Source organism: Ptychodera flava, chromosome 14 (genome assembly GCF_041260155.1).
Source record: "Ptychodera flava strain L36383 chromosome 14, AS_Pfla_20210202, whole genome shotgun sequence".
Taxonomy (NCBI): Eukaryota; Metazoa; Hemichordata; class Enteropneusta; family Ptychoderidae; genus Ptychodera; species Ptychodera flava.
Genome location: NC_091941.1, coordinates 30,501,029 through 30,517,071, shown reverse-complemented (window position 1 = coordinate 30,517,071; position 16,043 = coordinate 30,501,029). Strand labels below are relative to the sequence as shown.

The 16,043-nt window shown below is 40.8% G+C and overlaps 3 protein-coding genes across 4 annotated transcripts in view; 1 reads left to right on the top strand and 2 right to left on the bottom strand.

Moving 5' to 3' along the window:
* The window catches only part of LOC139150124 (actin-histidine N-methyltransferase-like), a 17,720-nt gene extending 16,013 nt beyond the window's left edge, over positions 1-1,707 (bottom strand). The window contains exons 1-2 of the mRNA XM_070722295.1: positions 1,557-1,707; positions 861-980 (exon numbers count right to left, since the gene is read on the bottom strand). Coding sequence (XP_070578396.1) covers positions 861-948 — 88 coding nt within the window. The 5' untranslated portion in view covers positions 949-980; positions 1,557-1,707. The remainder of the gene's footprint in view (positions 1-860; positions 981-1,556) is intronic.
* LOC139150144 (small ribosomal subunit protein uS12m-like) overlaps positions 1-16,043 on the bottom strand; it is a 629,842-nt gene that overhangs the window by 468,910 nt on the left and 144,889 nt on the right. The gene's annotated exons all lie outside the window — the stretch shown is intronic.
* LOC139150123 (cyclin-K-like) lies at positions 1,450-16,043 on the top strand. 2 transcript variants are annotated; one of them, XM_070722294.1, is made up of 9 exons: positions 1,450-1,831; positions 6,419-6,597; positions 6,929-7,010; positions 7,394-7,525; positions 9,367-9,530; positions 11,862-12,031; positions 12,434-12,549; positions 12,909-12,948; positions 14,669-16,043. In XM_070722294.1, exons 2-9 carry the CDS (start codon positions 6,461-6,463, stop codon positions 15,892-15,894), a joined length of 2,067 nt encoding a protein of 688 aa, XP_070578395.1. In that variant the 5' UTR covers positions 1,450-1,831; positions 6,419-6,460; the 3' UTR covers positions 15,895-16,043. The 2 variants fall into 2 exon arrangements, with proteins under 2 accessions (XP_070578395.1, XP_070578394.1); XM_070722293.1 differs by having other exon boundaries at positions 1,678-1,831; positions 14,666-16,043.

Below are 16,043 nucleotides of genomic sequence, written 5' to 3'. Positions count from 1 at the left end.
ATCATCACAACTACCATCCCTTGAATTATCATCACCAATATCATCATCATCATAACAACTACCAACCCTACAATCATCATCATCATCATCATCATCATCATCATCATCAATATCATCACAACTACCACCCCTTGAATTATCATCACCATCATCATAACAACTACCAACCAATCATCATCATCATCATCATCATCACAACTACCATCCCTTGAATTATCATCACCAATATCATCATCATAACAACTACCAACCCTACAATCATCATCATCATCATCATCATCATCATCATCATCAATATCATCACAACTACCACTCCTTGAATTATCATCACCATCATGATAACAACTACCAACCAAACAATCATCATCATCATCATCATCACAACTACCATCCCTTGAATTATCATCACCATTATTATTATCATCATCATCATAACTACCAACCCTACAGTCATCATCATCATCATAACTACCAACCCTACAGTTATCATCATCATCATCATAACTACCAACCTTACAATCATAATCATTATCATCATAACCACTTCAACCAACCCTACAGTAATCATCATCATCATCATCATCATCATCATCATCATCATCATGATCATGCCATCACCATCATCATCATCACCTTTTTCACCACCACAATAACCACCCTACCATCATTGTCATTGTCATCATCATCACCATAACAACCACCTCTACCATCATCATCGTGGTTACCATCATCATCTGATCATCATAATATCTGCTCAAGGTGTTGCAGTGCTCACCAGAGAGAAACATTAATTTGGACTGAAAAATATTGTTCATACAGAGTGTCACTTATTTTATGTAAAGCAGAGTACATCAACTTACTATCATGTAAATGACTTGTAAGTGACGTCATTTCTCTCTTGTAAGTGTCAGCATTTCGAATCTGCTTCTTTCTGCTTTTCCTCCCCATTTTGGCTTGAACGTACCACTGCTTGTTTCAATCTGGACATCGAAAATTGATGTCAATTAAGTATGAAAATAAAATATAAAATGTTTACTGGTATTGCAATATCATAAATTTGAGCAAAATATAATTTGTCGAAAAAAATATGTCAATTCTTATTGTGACTAGCAAATGACATGATTGTTTTACATAAAGGGAAGTTATAAAGAAGAGTTTGTCATCATTACAATAGCCTGGGGTGAAAATAAACCAAATTCTGGTTTTAAATCCATACCACATTTGGCTACATGTTGCTTGCTTCAAGAAAGATTAAACAAACGCTCTTCTTGGTTCGTACAAGTGTGCGTATGCACAGTCTCTATGGAGATAATGATGCCAAGACGCAAGACCTCCCTTCGAATGTGACATAAAGACCAAGATATGCCCTTGTGGTGATGAGAAGGAATGCCAGCTGACACGAGAGGTCGAGAGTGATACCCTTGCGTGTGGTGTGTCGCAGATCGGGTTACTTTCGAGAGATTTGCGTGTATATTTCCTCAAGTTACGCTGCAAAGCCTGCATTACGGTGACGCCGAAAAGCCATATATCAATTAACATGTGCAACGCACTCTCACCTAAGACAGTATATTTTTCATATTTTGACGAAATGCAATGTTGGCCCATCGCCCATTCCCTCCTGGAACTCACAAGAGTGCAGACGAACCCCGGAAACGGAAGACGCCAAACCTAACAAACTTCCCACAATGCCTTATTTACCGTGCATGTACAACAAACATGGTCGCCGTCCTGTAAGTTACGGTCGCCTCCACTCGTCGTGATTTCGTAGAGAATAACGGCGTTTTGTGAAACCCTTTATGTTTTTTTACAGCAAGAAGACGTTTGAGGATAGGTAAGCAGTTCAGATATAAAGTTTTGTAGTTTTACTGAGCGAAATGTGTATCCTTGTTCGTTGTATATTAAGCTAGCAAAGCTTTCCTAATCCTATTCCTAGCAAATAGTCTGCCATTCATGCAAGCAGTAATAGAGTAAGCATGGGTTCTTCTCTCTGTTGGCTAGAGCTTTTGAGTGTCCATAATGCACAGCTTACTGGATTGTTGTTGCCCCGTGCACTAGGTCTTTGAATAGGTGATCTCGATCAATGTCGTCCTGTTATCGTAGACGATCGTAGACAACGTACAGTCTAGCCGCAGAGTTGCTGCGGTTCCGTAGCCCTACCACTCCCTTTGCTGGTTGTGTTGGGGGAGTGGAGTCCCCCAACACAACCAGCAAAGGGAGTGGCAGGGCTACGGAACCGCAGCAAGCCGCAGAGGTGTACATGCAGACGCAGCAGCTGGCTGTGGAGTGACTTTTCACCAAGGAAAGTTGTGAGCTAGTACAGTACCTGCGGAACTGCAGCAAGGATGATGCAGTCATCTCTTCTGTGTCTTCAGTATTGTAGCATTAACCTGTGGGGGTGACTTACATGTGTGTCGCCAGCTGCATGTGGCTTGGCTCTTGCAGTTATTTGCTAGCTTCTACCACAAACAGCACTGTGCTTCTCACAGGAGGCTCCGTGGCAGAGCCAAACAGCTGAGCTGGATCCATCAAAATTGAGACTTACAAAGCACTTCACTAGGGTGACCGGACGAGAGGCCCTCCTATTCCCTACAATGGGGCTGACACAAGTTTTCTGAGAGTGAATGCTCGAAATCGAAGGCATAAAGGGAGACCCAGGTAGTGATAAATTGTACAAATTCACCTTAAGTATGCAACAGTTGTGCACATTTATGTCTATGAACAAGGTAATGACGTGAAAATCTTGAAGTTTATGAATACATTTTGTCAACAAACGTCAGACGGGACGCCATCTTGGAAGTCGTCTACTCGCACGCAAATGGTCACTATGAGAGATCGCGTGAACGGAAACACTTGCATTTCACAGTGAATGTTGTGACAGTGTTTTTGTTAAGGCCGGTACCCAGGTAAATGTTACCGGGGTTCCCCAGTCATTTTACCAAGGTTCCCCTTGGTATATCAATGCAATCAGATTAGGGGACAGCAGAAATGTTACCGGGGTTCCCAAATCATTTACCTATATTCCCCAACCTTAGCAAAAACACTGTGTGAAGACTAGGAAGTAAAGATGAGTGCAAAAATTTCCTAAAAAGGTCTTTTTTTCTTCCGAGAAACTGCTGACGAAATTTTTACTTTTAAATAGCTATGACTTTTGGCGTCATTTTCCAGGAGGGAAGGAATGGCCATGCGGGCAAATTGTACCTTAGATATTTTTCTACTTGGTTTGTGCTCTAAAACAGCTCAGCTATGCAGCGCAAATTAGCGCCCACGGTTTTTCCAAGGCAGGAAGTAAAGTTCGCAATAGTCTCGTACTTGAACAACGTGCTTTTTCACCGGTGCACACCTGTCTCTAGTCTCGCTTCCAGACCGCGTCGCTTCGCCAGTGCAAAGTGCGCCGCTGGCGGTAGGAACATGAAGTAATTTTTCCACTGGCTGGGCGACGGGGTCTGGAGACTACTGACTTCCGCATTCCAAGATATTTATACCCACCAATCACATGGCTCAATCGACAACCACGACAACAGGCAAACTTTGATGCATATTCAATAGAAGGAGGGGCTTGTAAAAATATCTACCAACAACTATGAGGAACTTCTATGACTGACAACGTCAATAAGCTCGACTACGCAATGATATGACATACATAAAAGGATTCCCTCGGATTTCCCCAAACGACGCACTGGGCATTCACAGTACACGGACGTGCGTAAATTTAACTGGCGAAAATGGGGCTGACAGCCAAACTTAGGAAAGCAATCGATTGTGGCAAAGAAAAATTAGCCATAGAATGCCTGAAAGACGAGCAAATTGAAGCAATTGCAGCTTTTCTACGGGGGGGGGGGGGGGGGGGGGGGGGGGGGAATGACGTCTTCGTAAACTTGCCAACTGGGTACGGGAAGTCTGTTGGCTGTTGTCTTCACATGCTCTCCGTATATTTTCACGGGAGTTTCAGCATGGTCACTGTCTACAGAGTACATTTGCCCCGGACATTTGCGACGAGCTCGATGTTGACTATCGCATATTGAAAACACATGCATTTGTCTTGGTTTTTCGGATTGAATATTCAAGTAGGTCAAGGGTCATATTTAAATTTGGTTCTCCGCCCGTCCTGATGCGTCATCACAGTGGAATGCAGTGGTAGTCACCAGACCCTCGTCGCTTCGCGACTCGAAGCTCGTCGCTCCGCGACTCGCCATGTCCTACCGCCAGCGGCGCACTTTGCAGTGGCGAAGCGACGAGGTCTGGTAAACGAGACTAACCTGTCTCTGACTAGAAACAATGGCTTGTATCCATGATACTGTAAACACAAAGGTCAGCGTGAGGACAATCTTCCATTTTCCTTCACTGGGACTCATCAACCCATACAATATTCTCACAGAAATAATTTGGAAACTATCAATGCACCTTTCACCAGACTCATTATTGTACAGTTAGCCATCTTTGAGCCATTTTAACAATATTTGATCCGATTTTTGGTCACACTGTCTCATTATTCCTCATTACAATATTCTCAGGGAAAGAATTTGGAAACTTGATTTTCCAGAGGCTGCCAAATTGTGATCATGCTAATTAGCCAAATCATTTTTTTAGATTTGGACTTTGTACCAACACTTCCAACAGGTGCCATCAAGATTTTGCCAAAAAATTTCAATTTTAAAAATCGTCCGGTCACCCTAACTTCACCAATGCGCGACGAAGCGTATAAAGGATTATGTGGAATGGACACTGACACATTCTCCATTGTTTTAAAAAGAATTTGAAAATGAGATCATATGTCATTGAGACAGCAAATAATTCATGAGAAGAGAATCCATGAAAAATTAAACTCTTTCTGGAAAGATTACCATAAAAAAGGGGCACAATATTACAAGTTGTATAGCCAATAGCTGATGACGTCAAAAACGCTGTATGCAAAACACAGATGCCTAGTAAATGTTGCACTAATTAGAGTTCGAATCAATTTCAAAATTTCTGACTGCCTAGTTTTTGTGTCAGGTGAAGCACAGTGGGCGCCAGGAATTGGGGTTAGCCTACATTGTCAGAACGGAGTGAGCGTAGGTGAGCGCATTTTTGACAATTCCTGGCTCCTGCTTGCCTCACCTGACATAAAATCAAGCAAACAAAGACCAACACACATTTTAGGGTTAGTTAGATAGTTCATGTCATCCCCGCAATAGTTCCATCACATTTTGAGTACAATATCACCTATCTCACATTTTATGCATCAAATTTGTTGTCTTATACAGACTGACCCCAAAAGCAATGACCACATTCTCTCCTTTTCAATACAGTTCCCAAAGGTGGTACATTATTATGTAAAAGAAGTCAATGTACATTCAAATGCAAAATGCAATTGATATGATTGCCGTGCATAAAACTGTGGATGCATCCATTTACATTACTTTTTTACAAACCAAAAATCACCCCTGCACTGTTTGAGCATACACTATCAAAAGCTAGCATATGTTGCCCTCCTCTTTCCTGCTGCCTTTGCCCTACAGCTAGAAGCTTATTATGAAACTAAATATGTCATCGCTGTTGTCATGACAGCATTATTTTCGACACTTTCTTAACATTTGATTTGCATTCAGTTCAGGGTTTGGACCTAACATCCATGCTTCATAATAAATATTTTGTCGTTGGCAAGTTATCTAATTGACTGCTTTGTTTCATGCCCTCCTATCTTTTATCTTTTACATCCACCATGGCACAACACACGGTGTAGAAGCAATTGGTCGTCCCTATCCTTTGACTCTTTGTGATTATGTCTTCAGACTTCAAGTAGCACTGAATGAACAAACAGCTGTAGAATAGTGTCAAAAGTATGGACTTTGTATAAGAGGCGGAACTGTCAGTGTGGAAGAGCGATATCACTGCATCAGTGGAGTGGCCGGCAGACATACCATTGGTTCTTACCTGGCTACCATTGGTTCTTGCCAACTATTTCTGTCCGCACTGACAGTTGGTTTCATTTATGTCACCTATTCCACCGTCGATGTTTTTTTGGTGTTTTCAGTTTTCAGTTGTTGGCACTTCCTTCCAGTCGTCTATTTTTTTCAAAATCTGCTGTAGATTTGTTTAATATTTGTTGAAAGATTTCTTTCCTTCATCTTCATGATCATGTGCTAGAACAGATGGCAGTATTGTGGAAGTTGATGAATCCAAGTTTGGAAAGTCCTATTTCAGCCAGGGTAGACATTGTGACTGACATTGGGTATTCAGAAGCATCGATCATGATTCGTCCACTTGCTTTTTGATTTTTATTGACCGGCGTGTTGTGAACACACCTTAATTCCTTTGATTTTATAGATTTGTTTGACCTCTTTCCACAGTTATTTCTGATGAATGAAGGGCTAATTCTTCATTGTCTAAGTCTCCTCGGTTCTCTCATTTGACCAATGCTCTTCCTGTTTTTCTGCAGGCTTTCAACACTAGTAAGAGAAATACAAACACATATTAAAAGATGCCAATCTGGTACTATGAGAAGAGTGAACTGAGAAAGACGCCAAGCAAAGATGATGGTATAGAATTCTCTACAGAAGCAAGATACAGAAAAGAAGGTGCCAGGTTTATCATTGATGCAGGCACTAGTCTTGGACTGTATCCTTTTAAAGAAACGTTGGTTTAGCTGTAATCACTATTTATGCATTTGAGGGCATTTTCTGTGGAAGAATGCTCATTGCAGCGATACTTTTGTCAGGTTTCATTCAGAATTACACATATTCCTTTTCATGTTGGTAACTTTATAAAACTTACGTGGTATACTACCATCAAACCACCTGTACACATGAATACATGTGTGTATGGTTTGTTTATGTACAACACCCTTTTTTCACTGTGCACGCCTGAGCTGATGAGGGACATGGCAATACCCATCACTGAGTTCTGTTGACTGTGTCAGCGTTTTCCTTGATTCAATGTCATACAACAGGAGATATGATACACTTGCCACAGGAGTGGTCTACTTCCACAGATTTTACATGTTCCATTCTTTCAAGACTTTCCCAAGATATGTGAGTGTAACTTCTGTGTTGTTTTAGGTAGTTTGTACCACAACCTGATAAATTTCACAAGAAATGGCACCATATGGTAGAATTGTGAGGGGACATTTTTCTTCAGGTGGGATTTCCAATGGTTCCAATAGTAGTTGAAGACCAAAGAAGTTCCTTCTAATACCTGTGCCTTTGTCCATTCACTCTGTTGTTTATTTTTTGCTTCAAGATATCATAAGCTCAGGTTAGTTCAGTTTGTGACATCTCAAGCTGACAGCTGCCTGCCAACAAACATGGCTGCTTGTAAAAAAATGAGAAGGGGAGAGGGAGAACCCAGTGCCAAAGTGTTCACATGATTACTACTGTGATGTAAGTTTAATTTATCAAATTAATTTTTACTCCAGGTGACTGGGGCAGCGTGTCTTTTCCTGGCTGGTAAAGTGGAAGAAACACCAAAGAAATGTAAAGACATCGTTCGGGCAGCCAAGACCATCCTGCCAGAACATTACTTCATAACATTTGGGGAAGATCCAAAGGTATATTGAGTTTTACATACATCTGTGTCCATTCCAGCCATCACTCAAACACAACCTCATCCTTGTCCCTCACCATAATTGTCATGACATGGACCATCTTTCATAGTTTCACGTTGATTGAATCCCAATAGTTACATACAAGACCAATTTCTACTTTATTGCGAGATCTATCTCACATAATAGTCGCGCCAGCGGCTTACTGACTACGCATGCGCAGATTCATAATATACTATGCAAGTAACTGGAAGTGTACCCAACTTTCATGGGCGCCGCCATGTTTTGCGAGTGCTCGTAAATGAGCAAATACAAATCGTGCAAAGTATTATTTTGTAACATGCCAGTAATAAAATATATCTCTTTTATTAACCAGTAAGTCTTATTGTCCACCTTGTCACTGATACAAAATATTGTTACTATCACGCCTAAAAAATAGAAAAAGAGAGAAAACTGTCGTGCATATGAACGAGGACATACGCAAAGACTGCTGGGATTGAATTTTAGAAAAGCGCCTTCAGTGTCAATAACTAGATGCAAAAATTGCCAGTTTTTAGACGGAACACTAGTTTTAAGCTTGCAAGTTGAAGTTGCAGGGCAGTGCAGTTACTATTGCAACGATAATGATGGCACAATATGTCCAATGTTAAACACAATAGGTTGTTATCATGTTAAAAATTGCTAATTTTTGTCCAATAGTTTTACACATTGAACAGAAAATCTATACCAGTAGGGTCTGGCGTTTTGTATGTGAACTGTTTTCATCAGAGGGTAAACTGGGCATAGTTGTCGTACAAACGTATACAGCTAGTAAGAATTCTGTTTTATCCTTTACTATTACTAATCATAAATCAATACAAATAACATTTCTAATCTAAACCCCTGGCGCAACACCAAGGGCTGAGCCCTATATAATACTATAGATTAGTTAGATGGTAAGGTATTATCTCAATTTGATGAATTTCCTCTAAAGTTCTGCTGTACTACTTATTTACTTAGTAGTCTGGTATTGCAAAAATGACCCAACACTCTCATTGAATATCGTTCAGCATCACATGCACAAGCCAAGTTTGTTGTCTCTGAACAGAAAATATCAGGATTTATTCTTTGGTCATTTTATGACACGACAATGTGCATCTATGTCATCAATTTTGGTGCTTCGGAACTTGTTTGCGTCGATCTTCAATGTACTCATCAACGTGAACAAACAACATTGTAGCCTGTATTTCTCCAGTGATCAAAAATTTGTCTGACATGAAAATTTGTAAAAATCAGTCATAATTTTTGGAGTCTGACAAAATAAATCCACTTAGCAAATTCTGAGTCCTTCTGTTTTAGTTTTGTCACCAATATTGGGGTCCGTATCCCTATAGACCCCACTTGTGACATAATACATGTAACTGAGTCACCACTGGTCTGCAACTGGTGTTGACACAGTCATTACGTCACTCGTATTTTCCTTTGTCAAATGAAGAATAATATTAGGTAATAATATCAAATTATTTATCATGTCAGGGGATTATACATTTTCATTGTACACTGCCAAGGACATACATGTAGGTTATACATTTTCATTGTACACTGCCAAGGACATACATGTAGGTTATCAGCAATAAATGTGGTATGATGATAATGACATAAAAATATTATGTGGAATGCATAGTTAGCATAAGATGTATTAAAGGCAGTGGACCCAAAATGGTGTATTTTTCTCTGTGTTGGTGTTTTGCTTTGATGTGAAGCTGCTTTTCCTGATGTAGCTGCAGAAGCTCACCATAGAAACATACCACCAGATTTTCATTCTAATTCATATTGTCTCATTCCTTGAACACTTTATTCCACGACAGGAGGAAATCATGACATTTGAGAGGATTCTGCTGCAGACCATAAAGTTTGATCTCCAAGTGGACCACCCATACAGCTACTTACTGAAATATGCCAAGCGTATCAAGGGAGACATCGCCAAGATCCAGAAACTGGTACAGATGGGCTGGACTTTTATCAATGATAGGTGAGCTGTCTCTTTGTTAAAGTAGAACAAACCTCGAAACTTTGGCTCAAACTTTCCTTGAGGAAACCTTAAACCATTCTTTTGCAAATCAAGAATAAAAATCAGGCATCACAAGTATTGGTACAAGAGAACCAAATTACCCAAAGGTTGCCAACATTTGAAATTCAAAACAGCAGCTATCCCCATGTCAGCTGTAAGGGGCAAACTGTGAATTTTGATTCTTCTCAAAACAAGATGGTGAAAAAGTATTTACTCTATGGGCCTCAAAAAGCATTCACATAAGCATTAGACTAGCAAAGTAATTGTAGAGTCTGAATATCTGTCCCCAAGGCACATTCTATTGTAAAAAAGTTGCTTGGTTTAAAATACCAGCAGGATTAAATCACGTGTAGTGTTGCCTTCTGAAACTTGTATGAAAAATTGCAGAAAACCTCTTAAATAGACTGAACAAAATTCCTTGACAATCCCCACCCAAAAAATGTGTTGTCTGTTGAATTAGAAACCATTTCTAATCACAAAAGCTGTGCTTATCAGCATTTCACACCAGCAACATGATGAAAGTTTACGTTTTGGTCATATTGTTCATTTTCATTGAAACTAATCAGTCAGTGGATCTTTTCTGCATGATCTTTGCAAGATACGCAATGTGACCTCTCTTACAAAATGAACACATGACCTCAGTAAGTTAATTAACAGTGTATTTTTTGCAAAAACGATGTTATGAGGGTCAAAGCTTTTGAAGCTGTTGAAGTTTACCACTTACATGTTACACAGGAAAATAGTCCTTTTTAGTCCCCACGGACACCGTCCGGGGGGACTTATAGGTTTGGTCATATCCGTGCGTGCGTCCGTCCGTCCGTTCACGCAGATATCTCAGAGATGCCTGGAGTGATTCCATTCAAACTTGATACAAGGATTACTTCATATGTCATACATATGCACGTTGATTTGATTTGTGATACGATCCAATATGGCCGCCAGGCGGCCATTTTATTACGATTTTTTCATGTACAGAGCCATAACTCAGACATGTTTCAACCGATTTTATTCAAAGTTGGTACAAGGACATTGACCAATGTCATAGATATGCACGCCAATTGGTTTTGTGATACTATCCAATATGGCTGCCGTGCGGCCATTTTATTACGATTTTTTCATGTACTGAGACCTAACTCAGCCACGTTTCAACCGATTTTATTCAAAGTTGGTACAAGGACATTGACCTATGTCATTCATATGCACATTGATTTGTTTTGTGATACGATCGAATATGGCCGCCAGGCGGCCATTTTATTACGATTTTTTCATGTACGGAGCCATTAAACTCAGACATGTTTCAACCCATTTTATTCAAAGTTGGTACAAGGACATTGACCAATGTCATAGATATGCACGTCAATTTGTTTTGTGATACTATCCAATATGGCTGCCGTGCGGCCATTTTGTTACAATTTTTTCATGTACAAAGCCATAACTCGGGCATATCTCAACTGATTTTATACAAAGTTGGTACAAGGACATCGACCTATGTCATACATATGCACGTTGATTCGTTTTCTGATACGATCCAATATGGCTGCCAGGCGGCCATTTTATTACGATTTTTTCATGTACAGAGACCTAACTCAGACATGTTTCAACCGATTTTATTCAAAGTTGGTAAAAGGACATTGACCAATGTCATAGATATGCACGTCAATTGGTTTTGTGATACGATCCAATATGGCTGCCGTGCGGCCATTTTGTTACGATTTTTTTATGTACGAAGCCATAACTCAGGCATATCTCAACCGATTTTAATTACAGTTGGTACAAGGACATTGACCTATGTCATACATGTGCATGTCGATTTGTTTTGTGATACGATCCAATAAATTAAATTAATTGCCAATTTGCATTTACAAGATGAACTTTTGTTTTTAGGGTGAATGTCCAGAAGCACTGCATCAAACTTTATAAAATATGGTACCAGTGATAATCTATCAGTGTTATGATAGGATGCAAAAATGTTTTGCAACATCCTGTTGATTAATTCCTAATTGACTCATTTAATGAACTTTAGGATGGTGGCCTACATTGCTTTTATGTTTTCATCACCATGGAACTCATTCTTGGCCATTGAGCGCATCTGTACCAAAGTATTTTTATCACAGACCTAATTAATGAAGAGGACTCTATCCTCTCTGAGGACTTGTAATCAAAGTACCCATTAACAAGTGGGGACTGTGTCATCAACGATGACTTGTTCATGCATATTATTATTAATTCAATTAATTGAATTCCCATGATATAATTTCTTTTCCGTCTATGTTTATTTTTTCCTCTACTTAGTTTGTGCACCACTCTGTGCTTGCAGTGGGAACCACAGGTTCTAGCAGTAGCTGTGGTGTATCTAGCAGGACGACTTTCAAAGAGTGATGTACTTGACTGGCAGTGTAAGAGCAGTCGAACCAAATGGTGGGATCCATTCATTGAAGACGTTACGCATGAAATGCTGGAAGGTAGTAACATTGGAATTATATGAATACATAAAAGTTTTGATTTTAGAAGTGAAATGTGTTTTGTGTGGTAGAGTGATTCCATGCGTCAGGAACAAAATATGATCTTGTCCTGTGCTCTGTAATCTGTGATATGCTATATCAGACAGAAATTGATTGAACCTTCACTGACCATGCTGGCAGAGCAGCATTCATTCTCATGAATAAGATCAGTGTCGCTTTATTACCTCTTAGAAAGCTGGACTATGATGGCAGGAATCTTTGCCCAACAGCAAGAAAATTCACCCAAAAAGCAGAAATGACAGGCAACATTGGATTTAAGAATGCAAGATAGATAAATAAATTGCGTGGTTCATTTCCTGTAAACGTTCCATGTTTAAAAGACAGAGTAAAATCTCATTTCAGATATTTGTCATCAAGTGCTTGACCTTTACACACCAGGACAAGAGCCAGGTCAACCGAGACCAAAGACTCCTCCAGAGATAACTGCCAGTCCAAGTAAACCCAAAGGTGGACGGCCGGTAAGTAAAACTTCAAGAAACCAGGCCCTGATGCACCTACAGTGAAACAATGGAATGCAACATACTGGGTTGAAATCAAAGCTTTTAGTGTATATGCAGCACTCTAATACTGTCATGTGCTGTGATGTCCAAAATACCAAGCTGCTTGCTCCTACAACATTCCAAGTCATTGCTCTTGACTATCAGTTCCATCGCCAGCTGCAGATTGTAACGGCAGTGTGTAGGTTAGGCAAAAGCCATAATGTACTGTGCTTGAATAAAAAATATTTTAAACAGAAAAAACTAACACTAGACAAAAATTCAAACCATGTTGGGATTGGAAACTGATTCTAAACTACTTCAAAATGTTTACATTTTAGAAAACGCCACCAGAGCCTGCGCCTTCAACACCTCCACCAGGTGAGATTATGTCATTGAATGATTCAACTCGGTTTATCTGAATACGGCAGTGTTCTCCCTAGGCCCTTCAAGCATCACGTCTCCGTGACGCTTGCCTTGATTGCCGTGATGCTTGCTACAATGCCGTGACGCTTCAGATTTTTCCCGACACCCTTGATTGACAGCCCCACTTGACAGCTCAGTGTATTCATTGGCATGGGACATCTGCCAAAACTAGCCTTATCAACATCGTTTTTAGTCCTGAATAGACTTTTTCATGTCGATTGACGGGTTTACATTAATCAATTGACATGTACATAGGTGTTGAAAACACCGGACGAGCAGCACATCGGTGTGGCCGTGACTTTGATCATGTTGGTTGAGCACCGTGTTAATGGCCGTTTATCGTGGGAGAATTTACAGTGACGTCGACGCCGTGAAAATGCTGGTGGTCAAAGCTATCGGTCAAAATTGCGACCCTCAAAAAGGTTTATAAGGCGTCTATACCTGATGACGGTTTGTCTACATGAAATCTCCATGGCAGCATTGCGAATGTAAATTTGTATTTTAATTATTTTTCTGTTCTTGTTGTTGAGACAAACGGTGAAAGTATCAGAGCAAGCAAACGGTAGAGTTCGTGGGCTGCAACGTTACGTGTACGTCATATTACGCTACGCTGACTTGACCTAGTTTCGCGATGTTGGGGTCACTGTCATTTTACAAGGTTTTTTTTGGCTAATTCCGCAATCGTTCTTTTGCATTCTTGTCATCTTTTTTTTTATTTCGCACAAAGTTTTTAAAAAACATGAGTTTGGATTAACTTTTTGGTCGCGAAATGATGTCTACTGTGCCATGTGACGTAAACAGGTCGGGCGATTTCCAAGATGGCGGTCGATGTGTGGGCTTTGAGCGTTTCGAGCTGTTTTCAAGTTCAGGTCTCGTTTCAGGTTCGCTAAGGAGGCAAGTTATTAAAACGACAGGTGTTTCATGATTTTGGTGACGATCATCCGTGTAAATACGTCTGAATTTTCTGTTATGGTAAACCGTAACAGTTCCTCTATTCATGGGGACCGTGACCGTAACGTGTTATATGTGCTCAAAAACTCGCTGGGGTACACAGCCCTGATTGTGTGGCTTCGTTGCTCTGTATAATTTCGTAAACAAGTGACGCAATGTTTCATTGCAAATGTTTCTCCATGCAAGGAGAGTACGAGTTGAATTTTTACAACTGAAGTTGGACTGTTGTATGAATTAATTTCAGTTCATGGTGCCCCTGATATGTATGTTCATGCAGCAGTGTGTAAGTGAAATAAAAGGCATATTAAATGACTACAATTTGCAGTGACTGTTTTTATGTGTGTTTGTATTTAAATATATGTTAATGTATGCATATTAATTATGTAAATTTTATGCAAATTTCCGACATGCTTGCTCTTGATCCTAGGGAGAACACTGAGTATCAGTGAAGGATATTATGGTGTCAGGTCACACAGGCCTTGTAAATATATGCAAAAAGTTATTTATACACAAATGGAATTGAGTAAAGTTCAGAAATATTGTTTTTCTGAAAGGGCCCCTTGTATTTTATATGGTAAGATTTTTTGTACAGTGTGCAGTCTAAAATGTATATAAAATGCATTTGCCCACCGTACCTGTGTACTCGTCTGAAAAGACCATTGAAAAAGGGATTTTAAAATTTATATATTGTGTATTTAACTGTTGTTTTGATCTTCTTTAGCAGATGAACAGCCTATGAAGAGAGTGAAACAGGAACATCCCATGCCCGTAGCCAGTGTTGCTGTCGTTCAGCAACCACGGCCACCTCAGGAAAACCCACCACTGCCAACCCAGCCACCCCAACAGCTCACAACACATCCACAGCTCCAACAAACACAAGATCCTGCCACTGCGCAGTCAACCGGCCAGCATCAACAGTATTCGCAGAGTACAACCAGTGGGTACGCCCCCTTGCCGACTATGCCACCGGTTCCACAGGCTCCTGTTCCACAGGCTCCACAGCCCCCTGCATATAAGGTCCCTCCTCCTCAGCCTGCCGCGCCACCTCCTACTGCCTACCAGAGTGGAACATACCAACAGACCAGCAGCACTACAGCTTATGGGGCAACCCAGGATTACCAGCAAGCGAGCACCAGTTACCAGTATTCCAGTGCGCAACCCTCACAGACAACGCAGCCAGCAACCACAAACTATGGCCAGGGAGATGGATATAACTACTCCCAGACTCAGACTTCCCAGCAGGTTTACGGAACACAAGAACAATACTCACAAAACTACACCACACAGGATTATTCAGCTGCATATGGAACCTCATATACGCAGCAAAGTGTAAGCCAGTCTAACGTTGGGTATGTCGCTCCAAGCGGACAGTACAGCACAGCAACAACGGCACAGCAGTATTCAGGACAGTATCAGACAAACCAGTACACCACCAGCCAGCAACAGCACAGCACTGGACAGACTTATCAAGCTGCACTGCCTCAGCAACAGACTGCAGTCCAACAGAGCATGTCACAGCATAGCATGCCAGCAACGAGTCAAGACGTCAGCTCGCAACAACAGGGGGCAGCTCAGTCGTACAGCATGGGCAGCGCCACCAGCACAAGCACCTATTCAGCAGCAGCAGCAGCAGCTGCCAAAAGTTACGCGGCACCAAGTTATCCCACCCAGCCACAATACGACAGCCAACAGCAATACTCCGCAGCTAAGACCACCACTGGCATGGCAGAACATGCAAGCTACATGGCTGGGGTTGGCGCCGGATCCACTCAAGTGTGGGCACCCAGGGGTCCAACGCCTACCACACCAAGAGGCCCTCCACCAACATCCCCAGGAGTGTCTGCACCACAAGCAAGTGGCACAGCCACGGGACTTGCAATGGTACGAATCACAGGAAGAACTGATCAAAGGAGAAGCAGCACAGGGAGAGGCCAACCATTCTTCAGATAGGAATATCTTTACCATCCCCTCAAAAAACAATGTACATTTTATTTCATGTTACTGTCCTTGTCATCTTTTAAGATGAAATCTTTGTTTCTTTTCTTTTTATAGGACAGATTTATTTTTAGAAAGGAAATAAACATTGAACCACTACTTTA

What these genes read in the sequence shown, in the direction of transcription:
- LOC139150123 (XM_070722293.1), top strand. Translation starts at nt 6,461, where the DNA reads ATGCCAATCTGGTACTATGAGAAGAGTGAACTGAGAAAGACGCCAAGC. An exon ending in CATTTGGGGAAGATCCAAAG is followed by an intron (nt 7,526 to 9,366) that starts GTATATTGAGTT and finishes ATTCCACGACAG; the next exon opens with GAGGAAATCATGACATTTGA. An exon ending in TACGCATGAAATGCTGGAAG is followed by an intron (nt 12,032 to 12,433) that starts GTAGTAACATTG and finishes ATCTCATTTCAG; the next exon opens with ATATTTGTCATCAAGTGCTT.